The following is a 26,046-nucleotide window of genomic DNA, read 5'->3' as shown; positions in this document are numbered from 1 at the left end:
ATAATGCCAATTATATAAATATTTTTAAAAAGAAGCCATAACTATAGTGACAGAAAACAGATTAAGGGTTGCCAGGAGCCAGGGTGGGGAGAGAGGACTGATAGCAAAGGGGCACAGGAGAGCTTTTTGAGATGATGCAAATGTCTGCTATCTTGATGTTGGTAGTGATTACATGCTGTATGCGTTTACCAAAAATTATTGAACTGTATACTCAAAATGCTTAAATGTTATTGTATATAATTAAACCTCAATAAGGCTGTTAAAAAACGTGAATACATTATCTAGTTAAGGCCACAGGAAACATCCGAGTAACCTTAGCTTGAGTCGGCTCCAGGTCTGGAATTAGTCAGGAAGGGGACGAGAATCACTCAGCTTCACAGAAGGCAGCTAGCAAGTAACCCTCGTGGTAAGGGGCCACCTGAATAGGAGAGAAACCAAGAACAGGAAGCTATGGATCAGAGGCTCAATCAATAAGGCAAAGGAAAAATGAACGAATGAATGACTGGAGAAACAGGAAAAGAGAACAAGATAGACATAGGCAGGGAAGAGAGAAACTGGGTGGGAAAGAAGACAGGCAGAACAAGACAGAAAGGAAGGCCCCACCCGGTAAGTGAAGACAACCAGACAGATGGCTAGCTTCTGAGGAGGCAAGTCTGCTCCTGTCACTGGGATCGAAGACGGAGGCCCAGCCTTTCTGAGTGAATGGGCCTGGCCCTGGTTCGCTTCCCTGGGGTCAAGTGTGACCTCAGGTGCCCATGCCACAAGGGGTTTGTGAGGCTGGGTGGGAGGTTCTCCACCAACTGATGCTCCCTGGCACAGGGTTCCGAGTCCTGAGCAAGATCACGGTAAGTATGGGTGTGTGGGTGTGGTGGGGAAGCGCATTCTTGCTGAAATCTAAACACATTTTTTCCCTCCCTTTTGAAGGAAATGACTCATTTAAAATAAGTCTTTATCAACCACAGCAGAATCCACAGCTATATGGCTTCTGGGAATTTCCAGGTCTTCAGGTGCTAAGTGAGGGAGTAAGAGGGTATGAAGCCTCCTGGCACAGAGTTGCTGGCAATGCTGTGCCCTGCTGGTCCTGCTGCCTTCACCATCAGCCACCCAGGTATAGAAAGTGCAGCTACCTCTTAGGAGTCCAGGGAGGAGGTCTAACTTAGGACTCAGGCCAGTGGCTCTACCATCTACCAGGACCTGTGATCTTGGACAAGTGGTTGAATTCTGTGGATCCTCCATTTCTTCAAAATCTATAAAATGGGGCAATGATGGTATTTCTCTTTTAGAGTTGTTATGAGGTTTAAGTAAAATAATCCATGTAAGTTATTTAGCACAGGATTTGACACACTGTAAGTGCTCAATAGATACTACTTATTTTGATCTGCAAAGAGATTAGTTACTGCGTAGGGTGGGGACAGAGTGGGTGCGGTACCTCTTATGGGACAGCCTGGCAAGGTCTTGGACTGAAAGCAGGACCCAAGAATGTGGTGGGTATGGGGAGGAGCGTCTGTAGCAACCTTGCTCCTCTCTTCTAGCAGAAAACCTCCCCACCTTTCCAAATGTAAGTTTGCTTTTCTCCATTCTGCGCTGTGGCTCTCGGCTATTTCCTCCAGGGCTTTGCCTTTTGATAACTTGGCGGCTACGGGGTGACTGTCTTCCCCAGCGGAGTGTGAACTACTCTAGAGCTGGTTATGGTACTACACCTGGTATTCCCCAAAACTAACAAGGGCCTTGAACCTACAGTGTTCACTCAGGGTTGAGAGAAGGGCTATATTTTATTTTATTTTATTTTTTTTTGAGATAGAGTCTTGCTTTGTCACCCAGGCGACAGTGCCGTGGTGCAATCACGGCTCACTGTAGCCTCAACCTCCCAAGCTCAATCAATCCGCCCCTCTCAGCCTCCTGAGTGGCTGGGACTACAGATGTGCAACACCATGCCCAGATAGTTTTTTGTATTTTTTGTAGAAATGGGGTTCTACCATGTTGCCCAGGCTGGTCTCCAACTCCTGGGCTCAAGCGTTATGCCCTTGGCCTCCCAAAGTGCTGGGATTACAAGCGTGAGCCACTGCGCCTGGCCTAGGGCTGCATTTCAGAGAGAGAAAATTAGGTATTGGTGGTTTCTGTACCCACCACTAGGGACAATCTGGAGCTGACCATCTGACTTTATAAAGTTGAAAGCTTGTTCCCCTCTGCAGACTCAAAACAAGTTAAGAGCCACATTTGGTAATTGCTGTGTGTGGACCTTCTTGGGTCCTAGGCACTGTGCTAGGCACTGGGGTTACTGCAATAAGCCAGACACACAGGGCTCCATTCTCATGTGGAGCTCACAGTGTATGCCAGGAAGCTCCTGTAACATACGTGTAATGTACTCATACTCAGTGACACCTATGACTATGCTGTGTAAGCCTACGCATGTTGGGGTCGGGGAAGATCGGGATGCTCTGGGAGCTGGCAGGAGAGGCTTGCCTGGACCTCCAAGGGCTGCTTCACCCTCACATGCTATGACTCCAGTGCTAATTTATACATGGGCCCCATGGTCATTATCCCCATTTTTATAGATGGGGAAACTGAGATAAAAAGATTTCACAATTTTCAGGCGGTGGCCAAATGGGTGGACAGCTTGATACCAGAAGCAAGGACCCTAGGCTCAGAGTCCTTTCTGTAGAGCCGAAGGTTAACATTTCCAGATCTCAGTGTGGCTGAAGGGGTCATATAGAGGAGGCATATGTGTTTATGTTCGTGGAGAGGATGACCACCGTTCCTGTCAGGTGTCCCTAGTCATACAGAATAGGTCTGCAGGCAGGTGGAATATGAAGCTGTTTGTGCTTGTTTTTCTTTTCCTTTCCCTGGCAGGGCAGAGCTGAGGGAGTCAGAGCTCCAGTTGCCAGGCGGCTATCAGCCCTTCACCATCTACGGCTGTCTCAGGGCCAGCCCCACCTGCAACCTTCCCTGTTCTTGATGAGCAAGGAGCAGCCACCCAGAGCTATTTATTTGTCCTGAGAGTAAAAACACTGTCTGAGAGAGAGAACTCATTTATGAGCTGTCAGCAGGTCCCTTTAGGTTCATCTCAAAAATGCTTTTTTTTCCCGAAGTACACGGCTAGGTCTGCAGGGGCTATATTGCATAACGCTGTGAAGACTACTGAATTTACACTTCCTAAGGAGTCAGCAAAATTTGGAAGATCCTCTGTGATCTGCTCCCATTTTGCTCTCCAGCCTCACCTTTCTCCATTCCCTTCTCCCCTACTTCAGTGGGGTCTTTTCTTAGTTCTTTGAGCAGGCCACACCCGTGACCTTGTGCCTCTCCTGGCCACCCTGCTACCCTGTTACTTCCCACTTCCCACTTCTGGTCTGACTGTAACTTCCCTTTGTTATTAAAATGTAAGATTATAAATATATTATGCATACAGATAAGTGTATATATTTTGTGTATCATTTAAAGAATAATAATGTAACAGATACCTGCATACATACTACCCATAAAACAGATACCTGCATACATACCACCCGACTTAAGAAATATAAAAAAATAGAAGTTGAATATTGTGCTAGGGAAGCCCTCTGCATATTCCCCCATAATCAAGTCTCTCTCCCAAGTTATCCCAGAGGTAACCACAATGCTGAAGTTTGTGTTAATCATTCCAAGGCTTTTCTATGTTGTTACCACCTTGGCATATATCCCTAAACAGTATGCTGTTTAGTTTTGTCTATCTGTGAACATTGTATGAATGGACTCACCACGTGTGTATTCTGTGACGCGCATCTTTTGCTTAATGGGAAGTTTTTGCATATATTTATGGCTAATTTTCACTGCTGATTCTTATATTTCATTCTGTGACTATACCGCCATTTATGTGTCATTTGGGCAATTTTCAGTTTGGGGCTGTTGTGAGTGATGTTACTATGAACATTTTTGTACATGTCCCCTGTGCACATGTGCAAGAATTTCTCCAGGATATACATCTAGGAGTGGAATTGATGGGCCGTAGGGTATGAGCCTGTTCAGTTTTATTGGGCAATAACACACTGTGTCCCAATGTGGCTGTAACAATTTACACTTCCACCAGCAGTGAATGATAATTACTGTTACCCCACAGTCTCACCAGCATGTGGTAAGGCCTGGCTTTCTAATACCTGCTGATTGGGTGGGTGGAAAATGCTATCTTATTGTGGTTTTAAATTAATTTCTCTGAGTACCAGGAGCTTTAATTTTTTTTTTTTAATATTTATGGACCATTCTTGTTATGCGAACAAGAATGCCTGTTCATGTCCTTTGTCTCCCACTCCTCCATGGGGTTATTTATTATTTTTGTATTAAATTGTGGAGTTCTAATATATTGGATATGAATTCTTTGTAGCTTATATTTTTACTCCGTGGTGTCTTTGGATGAACTGAAGTTCTGATTTTTCATATAGTCAAACTCACAATATATTCCCTATGGTTCACGTTTTTAAACAGTCTTCAACAAGTTTTTTTTCCTCCCAAGGTCATACGGATAAACTTCTATACTGTCTTCTAAAAGTTTTATAGTTTTGCCTTTCACATTTAAGTCTTTAATCCACCTGGAATTGATTTTTGACAAGGGAGGAATCCAATTTCATCTTTTTCCACATGGATACCCAATTAGCCCAGCACCATAGTTCATCCTTCCCTTCTGATCTGCAAAGTCTGCTCTGTCATAAATCAAGCCTCCATGCTGTGTCTGCTTCTAGGTTCTCCAGCATGTTCCATTGGTTTCATAGAATCTCTGTGCTAAATCCATGCCATCTTAATTAGCTTTGAAATAAAAATGGAAATCTGATTGGGGAAGTCCAGTTCTTTACCCCAACCAAATTCCATCTTCTTCGTTAGAAGTGTCTTGGCTCTTGGCTTTTTGTTCTTCCTTTTGAATCTTAGAATCACCTTTTGAGTTTCATAAAAACAAACAGCAAACAGACCCACTGGGATTTGAATTCATGGTTAAATTTGGGGGAGAATCAACCTCTTTAAATATTAAGTCATCCCATCCAAGAACATTGCATAATTCTCCATTTATGTTAGAGCCTCGTTAATGTCTTTCAATAGTGTTTTATACATTTTCTCAATAAAGGCCTTGCATGTCTTGTTATATTTATTCCTAGAGATTGAAACAATTTTGTTGCTCCTGTAAATGGTACCTTTTTAAAAATCATTTTTCTATTTAGTGTACAGAGATGCAATTGACTTTCTTATATTGATTTGTATTCAGCAACCTTGATAAGCTCATGTTTATTCCTATTACATTTTTTCTAGGTTCCTTTGAGTTCTCTATATAGACAATAGTATCATCTGCAAATAACGACAGTTATGTTTCTTCCTTTCAAAGACTTAACCTTTTACTTCTTTTTCCTGCCTTGCTGTGCTGGCCAGGCCCTCTGGGACAGTGCTGAGCAGAAACATGAAAATGGGCATTCGGTTCTTTTTTTTAACCTTAAGGGAAATGCCTTCAACATTTCACCATTAAGTATGATGTTTGCCATAGATTTAAGTAGATTCCATTAATCACATTAAGTACGTTTCTTTTTATTCCTAGTTTGCTAAGACTTGTTAATATATAATGAGTGGACATAAAATTTTATCAAACATTTTCTGTATCTATTGAAAATGTCACATTTTTTTCCTCCTTTAATCTGTTACTGTGATAAATTACATCAGTTAATTTTCTAATGCTGAACCAACCATTCAATCTTGGAGAAAAACCCAACTGGATCATGATATATTCCATTTCCCTGCATTTCTGGGTTTGGTTTGCTAATATATACTTGAGGATTTTTGCATCTGTGTTCCTGAGTGAAGCAGAGGTATACTTTTCCTTTCTTATGTTGTCTTTTGCTGGTTTTGAAAGTGAGGCTGTCCTAATTTTATGAAATGAGTTGGGGAATGTTTTCTTCCATTCTTTGGAAGAATTTGTATAATAGTTAAATTATCCCCTCCTTGCAAGTGTGAAAGAACTCACCAGTAAATCTGTCTGGGTCTGGAGTCTTCTGTAGAGGAAGATTTTAAATTACTGATACTATTTCTGAAATGGTTGCAATGTTATTCTAAAGGATTTCCAAGAGTTGTTTACCAGATGTAAAATGTTTTTCCACAAGCCCTGTTTGTTGAAGAGAAGTTCCTGTGGGAACACTTGCTGGGTGGCCTCCCTGTTGGGGAGAAAAGGTGGTACTTGGAGTATCTACATAGAGCCTTGGAAAACCCCAGCCTACGCAGACCCCCATATGTCATCAATTCATCCTTAGAGAACCCGAGAGTCCCAGTGCCTTACTTAAGAGGAACCCCATGGGGGCAGCCACAGTTAGGAGGATTTTTGTAGCTTCTTGAGGCACTATGCAGCCATGGCTAACAGAATGGACTTTTGGGGCTGTCTGATGAGGGTCTGAGTTTTGGCATTGTAACTTACTGGCTGTGGGAGGCTCAGACTTAATCCCTCTGAGCCTCATTTCCTCATCTATGAAAGGATGCAAGAATAGTGGCTACCTCATGAGGTTCTTGTGAAGGTTTAATCAGAACATGCAAGCAAAGTGCTTTGCATAATGTCTGACTCATATGAGGTACCCAATAAATGGTTACCATTGTCACTATTATGACATAGGAGACATACAAAGCAGATGTCTGGGGAGAAGCAGCAGACAATAGGACTTCCTCAGTTGAACTGGATTTAAGAAGGAAAGATTCATTCTCTAGGATACAAAGGCCAGCCACCGTAGTCCAGATTGCCTTTGAGGAAGACCCAGTGTGGGGTGGTTTAGCCCAAGTATGGGGGACATGCATTTAGGAGTCTTTCTTCCTTTTCCCTGATGATAGGTTGGCCATTCTCATGGATCCTGAGGCTTCCATCCCTGGCACTTCCCCATAGCTATGCTCTGCATTGGCTTCTTGGGAAAAACAGAAAATGTAACCCACACTTCAAACCACAAAGACAAATATGCTTTCTCCTTTGGTTGGACACAGAATGTCTCCTGCCCTGCTACTCCCCTGCCATTTTCTTTTTTTTCAGATAGAGTCACTCTGTCACCCAGGCTGGAGTGCAGTGGTGTGATCTCGGCTCACTGCAACCTCTGCCTGCCACATTCCAGCAATTCTCGTGCCTCAGCCTCCAGAATAGCTGGGATTACAGGCATGTGTAACCAGGCCCAGCTAGTTTTTTAGTTTTAGTAGAGATGGGGATTTGCCATGTTGGCCAGGCTGGTCTCAAACTCCTGACTTCCAACGATCCACCCACCTCGGCCTCCCAAAGTGCTGGGATTACAGGCGTGAGCCACCACGCCTGGTCATTAAAAAAAATGTTTTTATTTTAAGTAGAGACAATGTCTCACTACGTTGCCCAGGCTGGTCTCAAACTCCTGAGGTCAAGCGGTCCTCCTGCCTCAGCCTCTCAAGTAGCTGACACTACAGGTGTGAGCCACTGCGTCTGGTCTCCCCTGCTATTTTCTACCTCATGCTTTCCTGAGACCAAGGGTCCTGCTGCTTTCAAAGCAGGGTTTGGGCATCAAAGCAGAGTGTGATGGGGTGGGTACTGTTAGGGCTTTTTGAAATGCCAGGGTACACAGAAGTCTTAATTAGAACCCTTGCCCTCCTCATCCTAACAGTCGGCTTGAAGAAGTAACTGTTTGGCAGTAATTATGGTTAAATCCTCTCACCAGGCCTCATTAAAGGCCATAAAAACTTCAGTATGCAAAGTGTCTCTGAAGTCTGCTGCAGATCTCCTCAGGCATTTACTCACAGAAGATGCTTGCTAAGCATCTGCCAGGTACCAAGCACCGTACTAGGCCCGGGGGATCCGTGATGAGGCCACTGCACTCACAGACAGTGGAGACTGTGCCTCCAACCTACTATCTGTCCTACCCCAGGCTCCTGCCCTCACATTCCCCAGACAAGAGTATCCCAAAGATGGGTAGTCTCTGGACATCTAGAAATTTTCATGCTCCACTCACCTCTCATTTGGACTAAAGGACCTACGTCCTTATAAAGTAGCTTTTTATGGTGGAGATATTGGTGATGGAGGTTATTTTCCGAACTAAGGAATATGGACCCACAGGGAGAGGTGGATGAGGGAAAGCAGCAGACCAAAACAGGAGACACTGGAGCATAACTGTTAGGAACTTGGGATCTGAATTCAGATGTCCCTGGGTGCGGGTCCCCACTTTGCTATGCTTTCACTGACCATGTCACCCTGGGCAAGTTACTTAACCTGCCTGGTCCTAAATTCCTTCATCTGGTTTAGGGGAGCTTTAATAGGTTTCTTCCTAAGGACTTGTCAATTTTTAAAAATCTAAGGTTTCACTTCAGGGGAGATAGATGGCTGGTGAAGCAAACTGAAGTCAGAATGACAAAAAGTAAAAAAAAAAAGTTAATTAAAAAAAATCCTTTCTAAGGAATTTAGTGAGCCCAGAAATAATTTGGCAATGTCAAGTTCATCTCAGCATCTTCAGAAAGTTTACTTTCTGCCTTGTGTTTGTTGTCTCTTAATTTAAAATTTTCTCAAGGATATTATAGCGACAATAATGAACATTTTTATTTTAAAAAAGAGAAAAATTAATCGCTTACCACCACCACCCATTATCAAAGCAGTTGTCTCTGTTCTTTTTTTTTTTTTTTTTTTTCTGAGACAGAGTCTCACTTCATCACCCAGGCTGGAGTGCAGTGGCATAATCTTGGCTCACTGCAACCTCCACTTCTCAGGTTCAAGCAATTCTCTTGCTTCAGCCTCCTGAGTAGCTGAGATTACAGGTGTGCACTACCACGCCTGGCGAACTTTAGTATTTTTAGTAGAGGTGGGGTTTCACCATGTTGGCCAGGCTGGTCTCCAATTCCTGACCTCAAGTGATTCGCCTGCCTTGGCCTCTCAAAGTTCTGGGATTATAGGCAAGAGCCACTGTACCCGACCTCTGTTCTTTTTTGAGTAATTAAGTGCCCTCAATAAATGAAGGATTTACATTCTTGGAAACCTAGGCTCCATTGCTGTCATGGTTCCTTGAAACACTCCCTGACACTTTCTTGTTGGCATGTCTGCCTTCATCTTCTGAATTATTATCACTGGATACCCTTGGGAAGACACCCCATACTGAGGCTGAGACCTTGGTTGGTCATAGGACAATTTTTCCTTCTCACAGGATTATTAGAATGTGGCCACAAAGTCCACCAGGGTCCCAGAATCCTTTCTGAGACAGGCTCAGTGATATCAGCAAGTGAAAAGGGCATGTGTTTCCAAAGCCATCACTTAAAGCTCCTTCTGGATGGCATGCCTGCTGGCTCTGTGGTTCTGCAGATATCAGAAGTTGTCCTTCATAGTCTCAAATGAGATTTAAACAGTTTTAATTGGCTGTCCCCAGAGACTCACCATCCCTGCCCCGAGGCCCCAGCTCGTGGTGCCTGGAGAGGTTCCACTTCCCTGCAAGCAAGCCCTCTGCTGTCCTCTCCCATCACTGGGTGAGCCACAGAAGCTCAGGACCCAGGCTGTTTGGACAATCAATGCAGCTCACTCTTCAGAGCACTGCATTTGATGGGAAATAAAGGGAGAATAAAACTCTTCAGATAATCTTTGTTTTCAGGTGTCCTGATATTTTTATCTCATTGTGCTAAAAAGGAATGAAAATATGCATTTGCATTAAGAAGGGGAGAATCCCTAATTTTGGCCCATCCTTATAACAAACGTAACTTTTATTTGTATCTCCACCTTTTAGAACAATACCTAAGCACTCAATACATGTCTGTTGAGTGTGCTTTTAGGAAGATCCGTGTCTGCACCATCTGGGATGGATGTGAGACAACCATCCTTCCAATTGTCTCTTCTGTCGGTAATAAGACTTTCGTAACAACAAACAATGGGGATATATTTGTGGGGGAGGGGTGTTACTTTTGTTCTTTACCTTTTCTTGGTATTCCCTAACTGAGCCTCTTTTTCCACAAAATGTGGGTGTCATTTTTCCCACAAAGAGGCTTAGGGCATGGCCAGGCGCAGTGGCTCATGCCTGTAATTTCGGCACTTTGGGAGGCTGAGGCAGGCAGATCACCTGAGGTCAGGAGTTTGAGACGAGCCTGACCCACATGGAGAAACCCTGTCTCTACTAATAACACAAAATTAGCCCGGCGTGGTGGCGCAGACCTGTAATGCCAGCTTCTCGGGAGGCTGAGGCAGGAGAATGGCTTGAACCTGGGAGACGGAGGTTGCAGTGAGCTGAGATCGGGCCATTGCACTCCAGCCTGGGCAACAAGACTGAAACTCCATCTCAAAAAAAAAAAAAAAAAAGAAAAAGAAAAAAAAAAGGCTAGGGGTTAGTGCTCATAGATTTTCACTAAGGAACTTCCTGTAACTTCTAAAGAGACATGATTTGGGAATATCTGGTCTCCTCTAATTGACAAATGCTCCTAGGTAAGACAATGTGAAAGACAAACATGGTTGAAAAGAAAGCATAGTCCTTGCCCTTAAGGAGTGTTTAATCTCACTAAGATGGGAAAAAAGAAAACAGAGTTGCAAAATCAAGAGCTAATGATTACAGTATACTTGTCAGAGGCCACACATTCCTAAACACTCTATTATCTCATGTAATCCTCACAACAAACCAAAGGGCTAAATACCATTATCATCACTTTTCCCATTTGACCTTGAGAATGTCAAGGCAAAAATATATGTTTAGTAACTTGCCCAAGGCAAGTAACTTGCCCAAAGCAAGGAAGCTGAGCTGGAATTCGAACATACATGATGTGACTGTGACTTCAGAGCCTGTCCTCTCAGCCCTAACTACAGCACACAAGTCAGTGTGTGCATTTTGGAGGGAGAATCAGGTGGTGCTGGCTCTAAGGGCTGGAAGGTTCTAGAGGGCAGGAGTCGGCGAGGGCTAGGATTCTCAGAGAAGGGCTTCTTTAGCTCCCTGTGCCTCATTTGCTAGGCTAAGCCAGGAAGGGTTTGCCCCATTTCTGGGAACTCTGAAAAGATGCCTGAGAAGAGATTTCTCAGTCATGTCTCTGTTACCAGAGAGAAATGTGATTTACGGGCACACGTGTATAACTTTCCCAAGGCATGGACAGTAGGATGTCAGGCTGGGCTTTGGCCCCGAGCTGAGGCTTGGCAAAGCCTGAAGGAGCGCCAAGATAGCATCTGGATTGTCTCTGTCACCACACCTAGTGTCACCTCACCCCTCGGTCACTGGCCAGAAATAATTGCTGCCTCTTATGTAATAGACAATGTTTTTTTTCAAGAGTTGTGGTCAGGGAACTCAGGTTCATATTACCTATATGAATCTTGGAAAAATCTGAAGCCCCTTCCCCTGGCTTTAGGATCCTAGTATGTAAGAGCTGAAGATCTTGAAGCCATAAGAGCTTCAAGATCACCCAATTCAATCCTCTGAGGGGAAGTGGCAAGTTGAAGGTCATCACCCATGGGGCTTGGCCACAGAGTCAGACCTAAGTTCATCACTGGGAAAGGGTACCATGTCTGGGTAGCTGGTTCCAGAGGTTGGTTTGCTTGACTTGCTTTCCAGACTACGTTTCACTAATTTTCAGCAAATATGTATTAGGCTTTCCATATGCCTCATTCTGTCCTTATGGAGCTTATATTCTAGGGAGATGGCAGGTAAAACAAGATATACATATACAAAACAAAAACCAAGAAAACAGACGAATAAAATATACACCTTAAAGGAAGCAGAGATAGATGATGGGAGACCTGCTTTGGATAAGCTGTTTTCCATTCCATGCCCTCCTACTTGGCTGGGTGACCTTGGCTATGAAGTTCATCCAAACCCGACATGCTGCTTGTCTCTTGCCCCTGGAGCACGCATCACTGGGGGGTGCTTAGCTTTGGGGTGGGTCTTATTTACCTGGGGCACGTGGAAGGGATGGGGCTGGGGATGCACCAACCAAAGGTGTATTTTTCCATATATGGGAGGCTACAGTCTTGGACAGTGGCTGCCTGGCCTCAAGCTTAGGGTTGCAGTTGATTTTGTGCTTCTCACAGAATCCAGATATCAAAGCACTAAAGCATGGGCACACCCTCCATGGGGAAGGGTATTGGTTAATCTCAAAATCCCCAGGGCTGGCAGGACAAGAGCAAGCAAGGCAAAATGATGACACAGCAGAACTTGGCATTGCTGCCCCTTATACCCTTTATGGGCCTGTAGAGACCCCACGGCCCGCATTCACTTCTCACTCACCCACCCTGTTGATCCCTCCCTCCTTCATTCACTTACATACTTATTTCTTTATTAAATTCCTCATTATTATAAGAATTCCCTCACAATTCATTCACATCTTTCTTTCATCAGATTCCTCCATCACTTAATCATTCATTCAGTCTCTTCTGTTTATTGGGTCATGTACATAGCTATGTATGTGTTCACTGGGTTTCACTCTCTTCATCACTCATTCATTCAACAAACATTTACTAGCCATCTCTCCTTGCCAGGCTCAACTGGGCTTAACCCTGGAGGGAGCAGGGGGACATCAGTCACCCTGTCTTTAAGGAGTTGAGGGCATTAAGGTACACTTAGGTAAATTCCAAAACAAGGTGGTAAGTGACAGAATTCCACCTGGAGGCATATGTCAATTGTTTGGAAGTGCAGATGGGATGGTGCCTCCCAGGCATCCAGTGCTCCTTCTTCCCTACAGGGCCCAAAGTGACCAGGTACACACATTCTCACAAAGGCATTAGGGACCTCAGAAGTGGCTAGACCAGAGGAGGGTGTTTACTTTTTATTTATTTTATGTTATTGTTTTTGAGACCGAGTCTTGCTCTGTCGCCCAGGTTGGAGTGCAGTGGTGCGGTCTTGGCTCATACAAGCTCTGCCTCCTGGGTTCACGCCATTCTCCTGCCTCAGACTCCCAAGTAGCCAGGACCACAGGCGCCCGCCACCACGCCTGGCTAATTTTTTGCATTTTTTTTTTTTTTTTTTTTTAGTAAAGACGTGTTAGCCAGGATGGTCTCAATCTCCTGACCTCGTGATCCACTCGCCTTGGCCTCCCAAAGTGCGGGGATTACAGGCGTGAGCCACTGTGCCCAACCAGGTGTTTGCTTTTTAAAGGAAGAGGGCAATCTTTTAGCCCAGGGATCTGCAAACTCTCTAAAGGGCTAGAAAGTAAAACTTTCAGGCTTTGTGCAAGGTCTGTGTCACTACTACCTAACTGTTTCCTTGTAGTGTGAAAGCAGCCATAGATGATATGTAAAGAGCGAGACTGGCTGAGTGCCAATCAAACGTTATTTTTGGACACTGAAAATAGAATTTTATATAATTTTCACAGCATGGAGTTTTATTCTTTTGATTTTCACCCCTGCCCCCACCACCCAATAAATTCAAAATCACATCTGTAAAAACCATTCTTAACTTCCTGCTATATGAAAACAGGCAGCAGGTGCATTTGGCCCATAGGCTGTAATTTGCTAATTTTGTTATAGCTCAAAGAAATGAATGAACAGTGCATAATTTTCAGATGCCAATAGCAGAAATAGTTTAGGGGTTAGTAATTCTCCTGGTGACCTGGTTACTGCTTTCTCTACAGATGTAGACAGATGAGGGCCCAGCAAGGGCCTAATCTCAGGCACAGGGAATCGGATTTTAAAAATACAGGATAGGTATTCTCTGACTTCATCATTGTCCTGCCTCCTTGAAACGAATGCAGACAAATGATTAAAGCAGTAAACTCTCTCTGTGCTCCAGTGTGTCTTGTTCAAATCTGTTTAGGGCTTGTCACTTGAGTATATAACCCAGGCCTAGCAAAGAATAGGGCCTCAGTAAATCTTCACTGAATGAAAGGACACGGGCACATGGTAGGCGCACCATATTTGTGAACAGAAGCAAGCAAGCAGCAAGATTTCTCTCATCAGTACTGGTTCAGGTCAAGTCAAAGGCAGTGGGGGAAGGCGCAAGGGCTCAGTTAGGCAGCTTGAGCAGACCAGCGAGTAGAAAGATTTGTTCTTATTTCTGACTCTGCCCTTTTTGTCCTCAGAGTTGCCCTCTACTCAGTGTGAGAAAACAGGGCTTCCCTAGCTGAAGTGTCTTGGAAACAGACAAACTGGTGCTTGCAATATTCTTTGCATATGTAAGCAGTTTTTACTTCACATCTAGTTGTGCAATTTTTCTTCAGGGCTTGATTGTTTTGGGATGGGAAGAGAGGGAGAAGAATGGATATTATATATCCCAAAGCTTGGGCATTAAGATACAATAAATGGTTTTTTTCTTCGATGAAAGGAAATGGTCCATTTTCTTGGAGTTTTCTCTTTATCTTTCTTTTGTTTTCTTTTCTTAACACACTGTCGTTTATCAAAAATAAAGTTCCCGAGGCATTCACAGAGGGCTGTGATAGGGGCCCGTATCTTGTTTTTCCATGAAAACAATGGAAGAACGTGCCCCTTTTGTGCCCTCTGTAGAAACTCTCCCTTAGGAAGAAGGCCTGATTTTCAGCTTATGTGCAGAGAAAGCAAATAGCACAGGAGCTCATTTGCTGAACAAATCCAGATGTACCCAGAGCCCAGCATAGCCCCCAGGGAGTGCCCAACAGAATGATATGGACTCACCGAGTCTTAGATGATGGGCCTGCGTGGGGATGGTGAACACACGGCACATGTGTCCATTTCCTACTCCCGGGCCCATGACAGACATGGATAATCGATCCCTTTATTCCTTCTCACTGAGTCTGGTTGCTGTCCCAGAATCTCTCCTCAATCACCTCTGGGGACAATTGAGTAAGGATGTGAGATGCCCCACTGCTCCCACTGCTCTGGCAGGGAAAGAGCACGGGCCCGGAAGACAGCCAGACCTGGGTTCTGACAAAAACTCTGAAATGTACTTGCTAACTGAACTAAATACTTAGCCTCTCTGAGTCTTAGTTCCTCCATCTGAAATGGAAAGAAGTAACAACTGTTAACAACACTCACAGAGGATGTAAGACTGTGGCACTGGGTCTGTCACAAAATGAGTTCCTTTTTTGCTTGGAGCTGAGCGGGGATGGAAAGTGGGCCTGAATTATGTATTTATTGTGCCTTTGTTTATTGCTGTGGGGGTATGTTTCTCTGCACAATTTGTTTTTCTTTTCACTACATATGTATGTTTCTCTGTACAATATGTTTTTCCAACAATCCGCTTAGTGCACAGATCCTTTCAGCTTCTCCAGCCAGGAGCGCGGTCGTGTTTTGGCACATTTCCAGGGACAGGGCACTGGCAAGTCTCCCCATCGTACCTGTGCAAAGTGTCAGGTTTCCCCAAAGCCCTTGTATTCTCCCTTGTGTTTGGGAAGAGTGGTCTCCTGGGGCTGTTCAGAAAGGGCATCTTTTTCACGCAGCCCTTGACTTAACTGCCCTGTATTCTGCATTTACTACAAGCCAGATCCTATGCTACGTCCTGCACATCAGCTGTTCTCAGCAGGAGGCAACTTTGACCCTGGGGAACATTTGGTAATGTCTGTTGTTGCCACAGGTGGGTGGGTGGTGGGTGCTACAGGCATCAGTGGGTAGAGGCCAGGGATGCTGCTAAAAACCCTACAATGCAGAGGGTAGCCCCCACAACAATTATCTTGCTCAAAATGCCAATAGTGCTGAGACTGAGAGAGCTTGCTGTACACGAGTATCTCATTCATCCCCTAACAGGTCTGTGTGGAAGATGCTATTAATTTTCCCATTTGAGATGGTGAAACTGAGGTCTTGCAAGGTTGAGTCACTTGGCCGAGGTCACTGTACCATCAAGGTCTGTCTGTGTCCACATGTCTGTACTACCCTCCTTGTTCCCAGAATGCTACCCTGTGACATTGCTTTTCCCTTTCTTTTGCCCTTCTGTTTTATTTTGCTTCTCTTGTCTTCCTTTCTTGTTGAATTACCTTTCTGTGTGTGTGTGTTGCAGGCCCCAGTGGTCTTGGATATCAATGTCCCCTGCTCCCGGCTCCCAGAGCTATAGCGTCTATGTTAAAATGTCTGAGGTGCAGGCTGGGCCGCTCCCTTTTTCACCCGGGCAGGGTTGGGTCTTCTCAGTGGCGCACCTGCCAGGATTAATTGGGCAAAATGATGATGTAAAGTTTAACCTCTTGCTGGAGAAATGCTGAATCAAGGAAGTAAGCAAAGTTAATTATCAAACCTGCTTTAGTCACCAGAAACCAGAAAGGTTTTTTCCCCAGAGGACCTCAGGGAGCTTGGGCAGGGCTGAGGATCCAAGTACTGTAGGAGCCACTGTGCCCCAGGAGTACTGGCGCTTTCTGGAGTGACCTCAGTAGAAAGGCAACTGGGCTGCAGCGCTAAGGACAGGTGCATGCAGAACCTCAGCTGGCTTCCTTTTTTTACCTGGCTGACTGCTATCAGCGTCCAGGTTTTCACCTGAGGATCACTTCTTCCAGGCAGGCTTCTCTGACTTCCTAGACTAGGTGGGACCCTCCATTACGTACTCCCTTCAGCCCTCATCATTGAACCTCACAGCACTTTGCACACTTAATACCTTGTAATCAAGCATGTTAATAATTGTTTAGTTTTTGTCTTCCCTGCTAGCTTGGAGGTTCCATGACTGTAGCGACCATGTCTGTCTTGTTCACTGTATCACCTGTGCCCAGCTCAGTATCTGGTGGGCATTCAACAACTCTGCTGACTGGCTCACTGACAGGCTGTGAGGGGCTTTGGCAACTAGGATTCACAATGGGCTTTGGACACTTGCCAGGTGAGGACAGGGTTCACAGAAAAAACTGCGAGGTGTGTATAGGAAATGGTGGACAGATGGCTGGCTCTGCCTCAGTCTCTATCTTGGTCTTTTTTATTCAAAGTCTTTTTTTTCCTGCATTCATTTTTGGCTTCTGTCACATGGGTTGACATGGACTTACAGCTGAGGGTCTGAACTAAGCAAGTGCAATTGTCCCAGGGGGCCACCTAGGTACAGGCCAAAAGTCACACTCCTTCCCTAATTCTGGAATTGTCACTGCTTATTAAGAAAGCAAAGGCGTTTTTGGAAGTCTTTGCACTTCAAAGCAGGCTCCAACAGATCATCTCTGAAGTGTGTGGCTGATCAATCTCATTCTCAGTAGGGCCTGTTTGTACAGGCTGGCCCTGGGGCGGTGGGGATGGGAGATGGTTTTAGCTTCCTAGCTTGACCTGATGATAATAATAATAACAGAGTGAACATTTATTGAGCCATTTACCACTGCTAAACCCTGGCCATTATCTCATGTATAAGCATTGCCTTGTTTTATCCTCGCAGCCATCTTATAAAAATTACCATCATTAGTCCCATTTTACAGATATAAAAACTGAGGCTCAGAAACAGTAAAGTATCTTGCCCAAGGTTATACTGTTCAGTAAGAAGCAGTGTGAGTTCCATCCTAGATCTAGCTGACCCCAAAGCCCATATTTTTATTTCCTTACTATACTGCCTATGTTGAGAAGCTCTTTGCCTCAGAGGGTAGCTCTACCCAATACCTGTGGGGCCTGACAAAACTTTGCACCAGCCAGAAAGAAAACAGGTCTCTTGTGTGAATGTGTGTTCGGGCAGAAGACAGGAGGAATCACAACAATAATCATGATTTGTTAAATAATAGGAACAGCTCTTTCCCAGTGTTACCTATCCTCAGAGTGTGCTATTAGCCAATTAAGGCACATAGTACTCTGCCAAGTCAATTTTGTCATTCCAATGAGAAAACTGGGAACCGGAAAGGCAAAATCCCTTGTCCAGGGCTACACAGTTAACTATGAGAGCACTAGGATCACATTCTTTGAGGCCTCACTGGTGATGTATCTATCACCTTTCTTGTGCAAATAATGGTTACTGCCACTTGGGACTATGTGGCTCAAAGATGTGGCATTCAGTTATATTTTATAGGGACTCTTAGTTATATCCTAAATTACAATTCATGTATTTATTTAATTTTGGGGGGAAGATCTTGAGTCTGTTAAGGAACTACCTTTTCCTGCCAGTTTTTTACATATAAGAGGCAAGATCACCCCCTCCTCCATATCGGTTAGTAGTTGTGAAAAACTACACCTTAAAACATTCAGATTGGAATGATCATTTAGATTTTAAAACATTTGGCCCATTCCTTGTGTGAATTCAGGGGTTCTCCCCAGTCACACAAATGACAGATTCTAAAAGCTCTCCTTGCAGGAAAGAGGGGGAAGGTAATAGCAATGGCTGCAGCTTGATTTGTTGCTACCATTGCCAAGACCCTGCATGGAAGGAGTTATCCCAGTTTGCAGATGAGGACACTGAGGCTTAATGGGGTTAGATACTTAATTTCAATGTCATTTAGTTACCAGACGGCAAAGCCATGACAAGAAACTGCCTGACTCAAAATCTTTTTGTTTGTACTAAACTACCTTCCTCTATAGAATAAATAAAAACCAAACCAAACATAATAACAACAACAGAATCCATAGATTCCACTTCAGCATTGGCAATATTTAGTTTCCATCAGTCTATGCAATAGGAGAGATTTCTCATTGTACTTCCCCAAATCCTTCATGTTTTGATTTATGTTCCTTTTCTCTTCAGAACACAGGAAAATAAAACTGGTATATAAACGCAAGTTTGGAAAAATAAAGTCATCATTCAACCCCACATCAATCTTTTCTTCTCCAGGCTGAACAAACTTGGGCCTCTTTCTCCTGATCTTGGCACAAGTGTGGGAACCAGACCTCAGGAAGGCAAGGGAGGGAACATGTGGGCCAAGGAGGCCCTGACTAGGGGCCAGCCTAGGGCAGTAGTAAGGATGTAAACAAGGAGACTGCACAGGCAGGCAGTAAGATTAGCCCAGCTGGCAGTGGCCAGTGGAAAAAGGGGTAGCTGTTCAGTGATGGCAAACATACAATGTGGGAAGGTGGTGAGAAATGAATCTTGTCTTTGAGCTAGGGGAATGCCCAGGAATAAAAGAGAGAGAAAGAGAGAGAGAGAGAGTTAGGTTAAGAATATGAACTTTGGACTCTCCAATGTATGCTGAGGGATTATGATGTGTAGGTGTGGAGATCAATAGTGAGATAAAGCTCACAGTGCTGTGTCTTACACATAGCTCAATATTACAGAAGAATTGTGGCATAAAATATTCAGGAGTGACAGATTTGGAACACCACCATTTTGCAACTCCTAATGAAATAATGTTCAAACCACCAGGTGAAAGGCTAATGGGGACCCATATAATGGATGGAGCAGGTTGACATTTGAATAGAATCAATTTTCATACAAAAAAGGAGGCAATTAGGCATTATATGCTTCCTGATGTGTTGCTATAAAAAGTACTTAATTTTTAACATGTGTGTAAATATAACAAAATGGGAAAAAACAGTCTTTTTCAGTAAATGATGCTGGAACAACTTCATATCTACAGGTAGAAGAATGAATCTGGATCCCTACCTCACAACATATACAGAAATTAACTCCAGCTGAATCATAACATCTAAAATAAGAGTGAAAACTATAAGCTCTTACAAAAAAAATGCAGTGGTAAACACTTACGAATTCGAATTAGACAATGGTTTTTAGATATGACAACAAAAACACAAGCAACAAAGGAAAGAGTAATGTGATGACTGGACATTATTATAATGAAAAACTTTTGTGCTTCAAAGGACATCACCTAGAAAGTGAAAAGGCAACACGCAGAATTAAAGAAAAATTTGCAAGTCATATAACTGATAAGACTTGAATCTAGAATATGTAAAGAACTCTTACAACTCAATAATAATAAGAAAACCTGATGATAAAATGGGCAAAGGATATAAAAAGACAGTTCTCCAAAGAACACATGCACAATAAACGCATGAACAGATGCTCTTATTAGCCATGAGGGAAATGTAAATCAAAACCACAATAGGATATCATTCACATCCCATTGGATGGCTGCGATAAAAAAGACTGATAATAAAACAAGTGTTGGCGAAGATGTGGGGAAATTGGAACCTGCATACACCAAGACTGAGAATGTACAATGGTGCAATCACTTTTGAAAATCATTGGCAGTCCCTTAAACACAGAGTTACTATATGATCTAACCGTTCCACTTCTAGGTATACAATCAGATGAAAGCATATGTCTACAAATGTTCATAGCAGCATTATTCATAATAGCCAAAAAGTAAAAACAACCCAAATGCTCATTCATTGATGAGTGGATAAACAAAATGTGGTATATTCATGCAATAGAATGTTATTCGCCATAAAAAGAATGAGTACTAATACATACCACAATATGAATAAACCTAAAAACATATTCAGTGAAATAAAACATCCACAAAGATCCAAATATTCAAATACTGTGTGCTTCCACTTACAGAAAACATCCAGAATAGGCAAATCTATAAAGACAGAAAGTAACTTAATGGTTTCCTAGGGCTGGGGTTAAAGGAAATGGTAATTTGGGAGGTGATGGCTAAGAGGTGTGGGATTTCTTTTAGGAGTAAAGGAAATGTTTAAAATTGACTATAGGGATGAATGCTGCACAGTGTGAATATATGAAAAGTCATTGAATTGTACACTTAAAAAAACCCAAACCAAACCAAAAAACAAGTACTTAGTACTGCCTATGAAGTATTCTTGACAAAAAATTGAGCCCGAAGCTGTCAAGCCTCTAGTTCTATCAGTTTACAGAAAGTACGGGGGAGGCTGGGCTCAGTGGCTCACACCTGTAATCCCAGTACTTTGGGAGGCTGAGGCGGGTGGATTACTTGAGTCCAGGAGTTTGAGACCAGCCTGACCAACATGGTGAAACCCTGTTTCTACTAACAACACAAAAATTAGGCAGGTGTGGTGGCGCATGCCTTTAATCCCACCTTCTTGGATGGCTGAGGTGGGAGGACCACTTGAACCTGGGAGGCGGAGGTTGCAGTGAGCCAACATCACACCACTGCAGTTCAGCCTGGGTGGCAGAGTGAGTGAGACTCTGTCTAAAAAAAGAAAAAAGGAAAAAAGAAAGTACGGGCTAGAGAGGAATGTATTATCACTGCAAAAATGCAACTAGTAATATCCAGAATTTGGAAAATTCAAAAGGGCAAGTGACTTTGTTTTTTTAATGTGTACATGGTTAGGGGAGAAGGAGGGATGTGTAGAATAAAAGAAATTTGCTTTTTTCTGCCCGTGGACGCCGCCGAAGAAGCATCGTTAAAGTTTCTCTTCTCCCTGCCCTCATGTCTAAGTCAGAGTCTCCTAAAGAGCCCGAACAGCTGAGGAAGCTCTTCATTGGAGGGCTGAGCTTTGAAACAACCGATGAGAGCCTGAGGAGCCATTTTGAGCAATGGGGAACGCTCACGGACTGTGTGGTAATGAGAGACCCAAACACCAAGCGTTCCAGGGGCTTTGGGTTTGTCACATATGCCACTGTGGGGGAGGTGGATGCAGCTATGAATGCAAGGCCACACAAGGTGGACGGAAGAGTTGTGGAACCAAAGAGAGCTGTCTCAAGAGAAGATTCTCAAAGACCAGGTGCCCACTTAACTGTGAAAAAGATATTTGTTGGTGGCATTAAAGAAGACACTGAAGAATATCACCTAAGAGATTATTTTGAACAGTATGGGAAAATTGAAGTGATTGAAATCATGACTGACCGAGGCAGTGGCAAGAAAAGGGGCTTTGCCTTTGTAATCTTTGACGACCATGACTCTGTGGATAAGATTGTCATTCAGAAATACCATACTGTGAATGGCCACAACTGTGAAGTTAGGAAAGTCCTGTCAAAGCAAGAGATGGCTAGTGCTTCATCCAGCCATAGAGGTCGAAGTGGTTCTGGAAACTTTGGTGGTGGTCATGGAGGTGGTTTCGGTGGGAATGACAACTTCGGTTGTGGAGGAAACTTCAGTGGTGGTGGTGGCTTTGGTGGCAGCTGTGGTGGTGGTGGATATGGTGGCAGTGGGGATGGCTATAATGGATTTGGTAATGATGGAAGCAATTTTGGAGGTGGTGGAAGCTATAATGATTTTGGCAATTACAACAATCAGTCTTCAAATTTTGGACCATGAAGGGAGGAAATTTTGGAGGCAGAAGCTCTGGCCCCTATGGCAGTGGAGGCCAATACTTTGCAAAACCACGAAACCAAGGTGGCTATGGCGGTTCCAGCAGCAGCAGTAGCTATGGCAGTGGCAGAAGATTTTAATTAGGAAACAAAGCTTAGCAGGAGAGGAGAGCCAGAGAAGTGACAGGGAAGCTACAAGTTACAACAGATTTGTGAACTCAAGCACAGTGGTGGCAGGGCCTAGCTGCCACAAAGAAGACATGTTTTAGACAAATACTCATGTGTATGGGCAAAAAACTTGAGGACTGTATTTGTGACTAATTGTATAACAGGTTATTTTAGTTTCTGTTCTGTGGAAATTGTAAAGCATTCCAACAAAGGGTTTTAACGTAGATTTTTTTTTTTTTTGCACCCATGCTGTTGATTGCTAAATGTAATAGTCTGATCGTGACGCTGAATAAATGTCTTTTTTTTAATGTGCTGTGTAAAGTTAATCTACTCTGAAGCCATCTTGGTAAATTTCCCCAACAGTGTGAAGTTAGAATTCCTTCAGGGTGATGCCAGGTTCTATTTGGAATTTATATACAACCTGCTTGGGTGGAGAAGCCATTGTCTTCGGAAACCTTGGTGTAGTTGAACTGATAGTTACTGTTGTGACCTGAAGTTCACCATTAAAAGGGATTACCCAAGCAAAATCATGGAATTATTGGTTATAAAAGTGATTGTTGGCACATCCTATGCAATATATCTAAATTGAATAATGGTACCAGATAAAATTATAGATGGGAATGAAGCTTGTGTATCATCCATTATCATGTGTAATCAATAAACGATTTAATTCTCTTGAAAAAAAAAAAGAAATTTAAGAGCCATATTAACTCAATGCAATGTGTTTACTTCATTTTGTTCCCACTTGAACAAACACTAAGAACATTCATAAGGCAAATATAAAAATTTGAACACTGAATATTTAATGTTTTTAAGAAATTTTTATTTTTATTTTTTGAGACAGAGTCTTGCTCTGTGTCACCCAGGCTGGAGCGCAATGGCAAGATCTCGGCTCCCTGCAACCTCTGCCTCCTGGTTCAAGCCATCATCCTGCCTCAGCTTCCCGAGTAGCTGGAACTACAGGCATGCGCCACCATGCCTGGCTAATTTTTGTATTTTTAGTAGAGACAGGGTTTCACCATGTTGGCCAGGCTGGTCTTGAATTCCTGACCTCAAGTGATCTGCCTGCCTCAGCCTCCCAAAGTGCTGGGATTACAGGCATGAGCCACCGTGCCTGGCCTGTTGTTCATTTTTTAGTGTGTGATAAAAAATCATGGTTATGTTAAAAATATTTTTAAAGAGACATTTGCTGAAATTTTTCTGGACGAAATGATATGATGTCTGGGCTTTGCTTTAAAATAACCCAAGAGGCAAGGCGGGCAGATCACTTGAGATCAGGAGTTCAAGACAAACCTGGCCAACATGGCGAAACCCAGTCTCTATTCATAATACAAAAATTAGCTGGGCATGGTGGCACACACTCGTAGTCCCAACTACTTGTGAGGCTGAGGCAGGAGAATCGCTTGAACCTGGGAGGCAGAGGTTGCAGTGAACCAAGATCATGCACTGCACTTCAGCCAGGGCAACAGAGTGAGACTTTATCTTAAATAAATAAATAAATAAATAAATAAATAAATAAATAAAAATAACCCAAGAGGGGAGCAGGTGAATGAAAAGATAAATATCTGAAATAAGATTGGTCCATCAGTGGATAATTGCTGAGACTAGGTGATGTGTACATGAGGGTTCATTATACTATTCTTCCAACTTTTAAATACTTTTGAAATTTTTTGTTGTAAAAAGTCCAAAAAATAACAGGATAGGGATTGAAGAGCAATCCAGCAACTGATTGCTAAGACATTTTGACTGCTAAAAAGTTTTAAAATAACAACAACAACAAAAGTGGTAGCCAAGAACTTAATATTCACTTTCTATTTTTGATCTTCCCAACAACCTTGTGAGTCAGAGGTGAGTTCTCATTTTTTTTGGTGGGAAACAAGCTCAGTATTGATTGGTCCTACATCCCACCATTGGGCTGGGGAAGAGGTACCCGGGTCTAAGGCTGCCGTGGTTTCTCCTGTACAACACTGTGTCTCTGGGTGGCTCATGACAGTTCTTTACTCAGGGGGCTCTGGCAAAATAGAGAGAGAAGTGGGAGGCCTTCTGGTCCTTTCTTGCTTTCAGCCATCTGCCTGTGAAATCCTGCTAAGGCCTTACCTGGTAATTTATGAGAAAGTTTAAGGGGTTATCTTCACCCAGCGGGTACATTTTCAAAAATTTGACAAACACATTTCAGACACTCAGTAGTCCCCATAAAAGGCATTATGGGGGCAGATAATGATAACACGGAACAGAGCGATGGGAGGGGATATGTGTTCATCTAATGGTACCTCTTCTCTTTTCTACCCACAACTCTTTGGGAGTGCTCAGTGAGTTCTGGAGTGCTCTGACAACATCACTTATGAGTATGAATTTGTTGAGTGAAAATTGTAAAATAAAAGAAATATCTATCTTGGGAGATATCATTATAAGACTATAAAGGTAGGGTTAATTTATCTCTGTAAATTACCTCAAGAAGGAAGATTAACTAAGAATCTTAAATATAAATTTGAACTGGGAGAGTGTCCAAAGAAAAAAAATATGTATATTAGTACTAAGTAAAACCATTTCTCATGGCAGCCCTGAGTACCATAAAGTTGGGTTGGGACTCCTATGAAAGATAGTGGCGAAGGAGTACCCTGGGAGAGGATCTGGACTTGTAATAGTTCAAGCTCCCAGAAGCTACTTTATTTAGACTATTTCAAATATGGGGTTAAAAGGACAGTCAGTTTTATAGACCTCAGAATTCCCCCAGGCACATGACAGCTCATCTTCCCAGATGAGGAGCCCAGGAAAGACACTTGGACTTGTCATTATCATCCTGGCATAAGATGGAGGACAGTGGGGGAAGGAATCACATTCCTTACACTGACTTAAGTGACCCCCACCTTTTTCTCTCTCTTATCTTTTTTGTTCTGTGTAATCAGAAGAGGGGTTTGGAAACTCAAGGGCACATAAGTGAACAAAACATCAAGCCTGCTCTTAAAAGATTTTCAATCTTAAGCATGTTGGTAAGATATATATGTGGTATTTATCGTGCAAAGAAGGTGTTATATGTTCTAACATATATGTTACAACACAAGTATAAATAATGTGCTGTGAATACAAGAGAGATGTATATGAGAGAAATAATTCTGTGGAGGAGTGGTGGCAAGAGCTTCCTTGAAAAACAATATGCTTACAGGGCCTTGGGGTATGGATATGAGTGTAACAGGTGGATGCAACAAAAATAAATTCCAGAAGGAGCAGCAATTATTTATTCAAAAAACATTTGTTCATTGCCCAGAATAATGCAGGCATTGTGCTGGGTACAAGGACAAAAAGCAAAGAGGTGGCCTAGTACGTGGTGTGCATATAGGAATGTACATACACCACTGTACTTTTATGTGTATGCACGTGTGTGTGTCAGCAGACCTGGGAGACCAGGAAGTGAACTGTAGCCAGATCCCGGAAGGTCTAGAATATCATACTAAAAACTCACTGAGGGAAGGGAGCACAGGTCTGTAAGTCTGGGACCTGTTTCTACCCTTGAGACGTTGTGCAAATTACTTAATCTTTTTGGGAATTCCTAGCCAGCACGGTCAGGCAAGAGAAAGAAATAAAGGGCATCCAAATTAGAAAAGAGGAAGTCAAACTATCTCTGTTTGCTGATGATCTTACACCTAGAAAACCCTAAAAACTCCTCCAAAAGACTCCTAGATGTGATCAATGAATTCAGTAGTCTCAGGTCACAAAATCAATGTACACAAATTAGCAGCATTGCTATACAGCAACAACAAACAAGCTGAGAATCAAATAAAGAACTCAATCCCTTTTACAATAGCTATTAAAAAAATACCTAGGTATACCAAAACAGAGATATAGACCAATGGAACAGAATAGAGCCCCTGGAAATAATGCCACACATCTACAACCATCTGATCTTTGACAAACCTGACAAAAACAAGAAATGGGGAAAGGATTCCCTATTTAATAAATGGTGCTGGGAAAA

General features: G+C 43.0%; 2 protein-coding genes across 3 annotated transcripts in view; one reads left to right on the top strand and one right to left on the bottom strand.

Annotated features, from left to right (window-relative positions):
* SH3RF2 (SH3 domain containing ring finger 2) overlaps nucleotides 1-26,046 on the bottom strand; it is a 143,897-nt gene that overhangs the window by 35,761 nt on the left and 82,090 nt on the right. The gene's annotated exons all lie outside the window — the stretch shown is intronic.
* On the top strand, nucleotides 21,019-22,119 carry LOC105554897 (heterogeneous nuclear ribonucleoprotein A1-like). Its single transcript, XM_012001528.1, is given in 2 exon segments — nucleotides 21,019-21,910; nucleotides 21,913-22,119. Coding segments are annotated over 2 exon segments (960 nt in total). The 5' UTR covers nucleotides 21,019-21,087; the 3' UTR covers nucleotides 22,050-22,119.

Source organism: Mandrillus leucophaeus, unplaced genomic scaffold (genome assembly GCF_000951045.1).
Source record: "Mandrillus leucophaeus isolate KB7577 unplaced genomic scaffold, Mleu.le_1.0 Scaffold663, whole genome shotgun sequence".
NCBI lineage: Eukaryota > Metazoa > Chordata > Mammalia > Primates > Cercopithecidae > Mandrillus > Mandrillus leucophaeus.
The sequence above is the reverse complement of the archived record's forward strand: the minus strand, read 5'-3'. Positions and strand labels throughout refer to the sequence as shown.